Raw genomic sequence first — 8,059 nt, forward strand, 5'->3', positions numbered from 1 at the left:
TTTTAATGATTCGAGATTTTATTTAGATATCTCAAGTTTATTTAGAAACGTGGTCAAGTTGTCGAATTTGTACGTAAATAACTACCTCCAGTACAAAACGGTCGGGACCACGTAAAAACGATTTGTCACATTCTAATAAATCACCATTTTTCACAATTGAATATTAAGATTAATTGAACTGAGTTAATTCCCAACATAAGACATATTTTTTTTAGACATAAAGTAATGCACTTCAGAATTTTTATAGTCATTCGGTGACTCCACACGTTTTATATAATACTTTATGCGCTAATAAGGAACCTGTGATTACTAATTACACCGAATTAATTATTGTTTAATAGTATATTTTATTAACAACGTAGCACCACACTTTGCAGGCATTGAGTAACTGCAGCATGTCATTCTTATATGGTCCTGTTCGTTTTATGCTGGAGGTCGTCGTTAATCAACTGACACATGTCTAGTAAAATTCCTATTAGTTGATTACACGGTCAGTGCCATATGTTACTTGCAGCCAATAGTATTCTCGTAAGTTTAAACCTTTTAAGTTAGCAATGTGTAGAATTGGTAAATGGGTTGTAAAACTAAGATATAATTTATATCTAACCCGCGTTAGATATTTGGCCGTGCATGGAACATGATTGACCAGTAACTTTCAGATTGGAATCACAGTGTTTGATGTTCACAAATACTTGCTCTCATTTTCGTAACTTAAATCAATGCCTTAAAACAATTCTGAGTTTAGAAAGATAACATAAATGAAATTTCATTTTACAGTGCGTGGATCAGATGGTGTTTGGGTTCTTCAAGGTTCCCCTAACAAAACCAAAGAAGTGTTTCGAGGGTAAGTTTTAATTTGACCTTTTTTTATTTAACAGTTGTCGCATATATTAACATTTATAGTGTTCAAGCATGTTTGTGTTTTAAATATTTTATAAGGACACACACATATCTGAAATTAAGGTACTGCCCTACTGAAGATATGATTGGAAGTTAAGATCTTGTTGTGGCAATAATACAGGGTGGGGCATAAAGATCTTCCACATTGTGAATGAATGTAAAAAGAAAACACAACCATCCAAGAAAAAATTTATTATCTTTCTGAAATATCCGCCTTCCATGCTGGTATGGGTAGGACGGTTTGACAGGAGATTTCTGTGACTGTTTTGGCAGGATTTTTACAGCTGGATGCCCTTCCTAACACTCATCACCCAGCAGAGTGGACTTGATGAACTGAAAATAAATGAAACTTACTGTTTTCAGTGGAATGGTTACATACAGGAAGGGAAACCAAGCAGAAAAACAGATTTCTACCTCATTTTATAAGCATTGAGTGTAAAACTTATGCTTAGCATTATAAATTTGTAAAATAGATTTAAATCAAAATGAAATACAAATTCAACTTGAAGAAGTTTTGAGAGTGCACATATCAACACCAGTTTGTTACTATGTAGATTTACTCTTTTATGTTTTTGATTCCAGTGCTGAAAATTTGGATAAGATTTTTCCCTCTATGAATGCATTCTATTTTTATTCAGGGATTGCAAAACAGAATGTCGTGCCATGGCTTTCTCTATGAATGGGCAATATTTTGCCTGGAGTGATGAAGATGGGTAAGAATTTAACCATTAATTGGCTTTGGATAAATTTATTACTGTCAAATCTTATGTAACTATTTTGCAATTTAAGATAGATTTCAATATTTTATTGTACCTGTTTAGGGACTAAGAATAAAGAAGCAATTTCTTCTTTTCATTCTAACCTGATGATAACGTGAACTTGTTTCAGTATATTCTTCACTACAAATCCTGTAAATTATTCCTTGTCTTCACCTCTCATTTTTGCTAACCGTGTGACTGCAGTTAATGGAAGTGGCTGTCTCACTTACTCCAGCTCCCTCTCTCCTCTCTCACACTCCCTTTCTTTCACCCCCTCCCCAATAACCTAAAGTGTAATGTGCGAACGAACGACCAAGCAGAATTATAATATAGATTTGTTTTAATTTCAGTATCAAAGTTATGAAAACCAGCAACTATGAAAAAGTGATGGCAATTGAGAAGTCCAGAATATCTGGACTTGCATTTTCCCCTCTTGGGACATACCTCATATCTGCTGATATCTCAAGTAAGCATACATTGGTTTGTGTGTCTATATCCACCCGTGTACATACATTTGCAAATGATAATTTAAAGTATCTTGTTTGATATGGATTCCTTTTAACAGCTAGTTTTTTGACTTTATTAATTGCAGGTCAAAAGAAAGATGTTCCTAACCTGTGTATTTGGGAAACAGCCACAGGTAAATTGTTGAAAGGATTCTTCCATAAAAGGATGTCTGATTGGTAAGTTTGAATTGCATTAATACTCATCTTCATCAGCATCATCACCATCGTCTAATGTCTGTTTTCCATGCTGGCATGGGTTGGATGGTTTGACAGGAGCTGGCCAGCCAGTGGGGCTATCCAGACTCCAGTTGTCTGTTTTGGCATGGTTTCTATGGCTGGATGCCTTTCCTAACATGAACCACATTACAGAGTGTGCTGGGTGCTTTTTGCATGCCACCGGTATGGATGTGTTTACACAACACCAGCACAAGTGCATTTCACATGGTACTGGCATGAGTGTGCTTTACACGATACTGGCATCAGTGCATTTTATAAGGTACCAGCACCTGCAAAGGACATGCCTGTTAATGAGATTTTAGAGACATGCCTAGATTGTTAATGAGATTTTAGCAATTAATTATTATTTCTCTTATCTGTTAATGCTGGATATTTTTAAATAACCATTTTCTTTTTAGCTTGGGAGAGAACCATTTTGTTATATGCTAGACATAAACATTTGCAAAAGTACTAGTTTTTGATAAAAGACTCAATCTATGAATTTATGTTAATAAAAAAAAATCTACCTGGCAAAGCTTTGTTTTTTTGAAAGACAATTTACTGGAAACTTCATTGTATTTTTTAATCCTCGTGTTTTCTTTTCAAGGAAGCCCAGTTGGACTCCTGATGATAAACTGATGGTCCGTCTACACAACAACGATGTTGAGTTTTATGAAAATGGAGATTTTGGTATGTTGCCGTAATGTTATATTTTAGAATTGAAATTTATGAAATAAAGAAAGACATTTATTCAGTGTTTATCAACAAGTATATTTGATTATTTTTACAATCTGATCAATTGCAATACCTCAAATGAAATGTTGAGAAAAATTTAAATTTCAACACACTTTATATATTTTATTTAAAATATTCTCCAGATTATAGTGATATTAAAAAAAAAAAAAAATTAATAATGTAATGAGCATAGCTTTACTTTGTTTATTTCTCTCACTACTATGAATTTATTTAGTAGCATTCTGCTGGCTAGAAGCCTTTCTCTACACCATTCTAACACAAGATTCATTATGAAGAAATGATGTTGATTACACTTATGCATATCTTTTGAATGAAACAATAATTTGACATTTTGATTTTTATTCTAGATAATCCAAAGACACGTCTTCATGCTGCAAAAATTTCTGAATATGCTTTTTCTAAGAGCGACCATGTTGCCATCTATATTCCTGGGAGTAAAGTGAGATTTTATCTTTATGCCATGTTTGCTATTTTAGGACCATTATATTTGAAATAGTTCTTTTTATTTTACATCCATGTGTGAAATCTAACATTGTTTGGTCTGTTTGAATAACAGCTTGTAAGATAGTTGAACAGCAGTTAGACAAAACTGATGTGAAAAGTACAGTTATGTTGGAGGGACAGTCAGACAAGTGTTAAATTGGAGGGTCAGATAGATTTGCAGTTGAGATAAATATTACTGGTATTAAACAACTGGTTAAGCTGTCAGCCTACAAGTTTGACTACTTAAAGAAACAATGTTTTTGAGTCTATCGTTGATGCTGGACTGTTCTGATCTGATAAACAAAATAATTTTCATTATTGGCTCTGTCCAATTAATTCTTTAATAGGTACTTTAACTAGAATTACGAGAATTTGCATTGCTGGATTTAAATCTTGTCAGAGATGAAACCTGTAATTGAACGTTGGGATTATACAAGAAAACTGTGGTCAGTGCTGTCTCGTGCAGCATGACGCCTTCCAGTAATGCTGGTAGTAATTAAAAACAAAAAACAAAACAAAAAAACTCATTGATTATATTTGTTTTTTAAGCAAAATGTATTTTCTAAATTGTTTAAGATGTAAATTGTAATAAGATTTGTAAAATGGTTCATTCAACCATCTTTAAATTTGGATGTAGTTGTTAGTTGGAGAATTTCTTCTAAGATTTCATCAAATCTTTATATAATCTTCTTTGATTTTCAGGGTCAGCCATCAAATATTCGAATCTTCAAACATCCCAACTTCAATGGATGTCCCTTGGCAAATAAGAGCTTTTTCAAAGCTGACAAAATTACAATGTATTGGAATAAAGCTGGTGAGTGTAGATGTCTGTATGTGTGGAGTATATATAAATAAACTGTTTGAAATATTGTATTTTCACCATTTAATTCCTTTATATTTTTGTACAGCTTAGATGATGGAGGAATTGTAAGCCTAGTACTTACTCTATCAGTCGCTTTTGCTGAACCGCTAAGTTATGGGGACGTAAGCACACCAGCATCAGTTGTCAAGCAGGCGGGGGGGGGGGGGGACAAACACACACACACACACACACACATAAATATATATATATATACGACAGGCTTCTTTCAGTTTCCATCTACCAAATCCACTCATAGGCATTGGTCGGCCCAAGGCTATAGTAGAAGACACTTACCTAAGGTGCCACGCAGTAGGACTGAACCCAGGACCATGTGGTTGGTCTTCAGGTCTTCTCCAGCACAGAATCTTTATGATCACATGCCATCTTTTTCATGAGATCAGTCTTCACATGTCATTTTTTTTTGTGCATAGATTCATTCCTCTTTGTTTTTCTTTCCCTATTGGTCATCCTGCATTTTAATACCTCACATATCCTTTACTCTCTCTGTTCACTGGTGGTCCATTGTTTATGCACACAAACATTAATGTATACAGCAGAGCATGTTTGCCTCTGTTTTTTTTCCAACCTGTTGCACACATTCTCTGCATTCAATACCTGTTTCACTACTGTGCAACATTGCACTTCATACACAACCTTGCCCCAGCACAATTTGGCCCTCCATAACAAAACGCAAGAAGCTGTGCTGGAAACGCTTCATCCAATCCGAGTTAAAAATCTTGATTCTTCACATGAATTCTGGTTTTATTCTTGATTCTAATTTTATTATTTTCAAGTGGTCATCTTTTTTTCTTCAGTTTTATTTTGTTTTTATTGCTTATACTTTACTCATCCATATTACTTTTTCTCTCTTTCTTGCCACTATTTTCTTAAATCTATTTTGAAGAGCTAAAAGTAATTTTAGAACCATTAATCCATATTTTCTCTGTTTTACCCTCCTTCTTCTCAGGTACCGGTTTGCTTGTGATTACATCAACAGAAACTTCAGACAAGTCATATTATGGAGAAACTGGCCTTCATTACCTTAGTATAAAAGGTGAAGGTTGCCTTGTACCAAGAGGTAAATATTTTCATAACACACATGTTAATGCTCGCTTTGATTTAATACTTTGTCCTGCACGACTTCCTCTTGGATTTATTGAGGAATGAGACATTCAGTAAAGTGGTTGGTGATAGGAGGGGCATCCAACCATAGAAACTTGTCCAAAAATGGAACTCATATGCAAGGCATGGAATCCATTAGCAGTGTCATAAGTTATCTGTCTAGCTGGGGTAGGAGCTCTAAATTAAGGACGGATACAGAGTGGAGATGAATCTACAGTCTGTGTCACATTGAACACTTTATCCTTCCAATCCATTATGGAAAAATGGATGTAAAAATGAGGAGGATGGGAGTAACTTTCATGAATTAACCGTAAAACCTTGATATTTTTAGTGGTATTTATACACATTTAAAGTAAATGAATGACTTTACTTTCAGCTAAAGATGGTCCTGTCTACTGTGTGGAGTGGCATCCCAATTCTACCCAATTCTGCGTGGTTTATGGTTGTATCCTTTCATTTACTTCTATTTTCAATTGCCATTAAATAAACTTTATCAAATTATTTTCCGTTCTTTTGTACGGATTGTGTATGACCTCTACCTAAATCTACTTGTATCCCTTCTCATCTCTTTAATGTTTATCCCCCATGTTCCCACTCAAGGCTTTGTCTAATACTTTTTCTTCAAACCAATAATCCTTTTGGAACATTCTCCTTTATGATTTTCTCTCAAACACCTGACCGTCAAAAGCTCAAATTGATATTAATCCTAATAACTATTTCCATCTTCTTCAGGTGGGCATGCAAAATCAATGGAAGATTTCTCTTTAGACTAAATTATAGATTAAAAATGCACATTGATATAGTTTTTCTTTTGCTGTAGGACACTATTTGGTATGGTTGAAATTTTGAAGATGTTTAATAATCTTTTCTCCTCTAGGCACAAGGCCTGAAATTTTTTTTGGGCGGGGCAGTCGATTAGATCAACCTCAGTACATAACTGGTACTTGATTTATCAACCTCGACAGGATTTAAGGCAAAGTCGACCTCAGCAGAATTTGAACTCAGAACGTAAAGACAGACGAAATACCGCTGAGCATTTCGCCTGGTGTGCCAGCTCACCACCAATGTTATTGTCTTGGCCATCATAAAAATAACGGAGCTGCTTTACCATATTTGGAATTACAGATTTAAACAAAAATGTATTTTTAAATATAAAAAAATAAATTGTAACGTCATGCAACAGATGCACATGAATTTCTCTGTCGTCCAGTGTCATTCATGTGCAATCTTCCATGACAGGCCAGAAGAAATACCCCCAGTTTGAAATTCCACTTTATTCAGATATTGCTTACTGGATAAGCTACAACTGTAGGTGTACAAGACTGAAATGTCTTGTCTTTATCACGATATCAGGACAGTTTGTCCCTATCTCCCTATTTGTATGTTTTCAAATATCTCAGAGAATCACGTCTTCATTCTTTTCAACTATTTCTGGGATATACTTGTTCAATATTTCAACTTAGAAAAGGTTCATTTCCTTAACTATTTTTCTCTGCTACTAAGTAGCTGTCTCCTCTGTCGTGTATCATGACATGGTCACTATGAAGTATCCAAACAGAACGAGGCTAATGTCCTCATCAACTTTACTGCCATACTTTAAAACATTCAGATTTGATATTTCACTTCAGTGTTTTTCTTGTAAAAACTGGTTGCTAGATACTTCACCTGGTTTAGCAATTATCGGGTCTTTATTTTCTCATTTTTGTTGAGTTCTTTGGAACTAGATGTAGCTCTGTCACATATTAGAGTTGAAGATTGTTCATGGAGAGGTTTTCTTTTTTTTTTTTTACTTGATTGTATTTTTGTTTGTTATAGTTTCTTGAAGTTTTTTTTACATTCTAGTATTTTTTTTTTTTAAAGAATATGTAGTTAGATTGCCTTTTTCTGTATTTTGTTTCTGTTTTGAATGCAATATTTTTTGTCATGTTTTGCCTGTCATAATTTTGTTTCTATTTTATCTAAGTTTTTCTCTTAATCCCAGCTACACCGCTGTGTTTTTAAATAAGTTATTTGATGATAAAAATCTTTGTATGCACTTCTATTTAAATGTTTTGCTGTGATCAAAAGTTATTCCTTAACCACATATTCCAGTTATGCCAGCCAAAGCTACACTCTATAACTTGAAATGTGATCCTGTATTTGATTATGGAACTGCTCCACGGAATTCAGCCTTTTATAACCCACAGGGAAACAATATCCTTTTGCGCTATACTTCACCTTTGTGGAAAATGTCTTTCCTTAGAGATATGTGATGATAATTAGAGCCCTGTCAATTAGAGAGGTAGGACTTATTCTTTGTAAGCCTAGTACTTGTTCTATCGGTCTCTTTTGCCGAACTGCAAAGTTACAGGGACGTAAATACAGCAGCATCGGTTGTCAAGCGATGGTGGGAGGACAAACACGGATACACAAACGTGTGTGTGTGTGTGTGTGTATATATATATATATATATATAT

The 8,059-nt window shown here is 34.4% G+C and overlaps 1 protein-coding gene across 1 annotated transcript in view; it reads left to right on the plus strand.

Moving 5' to 3' along the window:
* Positions 1-8,059, plus strand: part of LOC106880371 (eukaryotic translation initiation factor 2A) — a 16,304-nt gene that overhangs the window by 820 nt on the left and 7,425 nt on the right. The window contains 10 exon segments of the mRNA XM_052974771.1: positions 778-844; positions 1,539-1,613; positions 2,009-2,124; positions 2,251-2,341; positions 2,988-3,070; positions 3,484-3,575; positions 4,322-4,433; positions 5,449-5,559; positions 5,980-6,048; positions 7,695-7,796. Of these exon segments, the coding sequence (XP_052830731.1) occupies positions 778-844; positions 1,539-1,613; positions 2,009-2,124; positions 2,251-2,341; positions 2,988-3,070; positions 3,484-3,575; positions 4,322-4,433; positions 5,449-5,559; positions 5,980-6,048; positions 7,695-7,796 (918 nt within the window).

Source organism: Octopus bimaculoides, chromosome 19, assembly GCF_001194135.2.
Source record: "Octopus bimaculoides isolate UCB-OBI-ISO-001 chromosome 19, ASM119413v2, whole genome shotgun sequence".
NCBI classification, from domain to species: domain Eukaryota; kingdom Metazoa; phylum Mollusca; class Cephalopoda; order Octopoda; family Octopodidae; genus Octopus; species Octopus bimaculoides.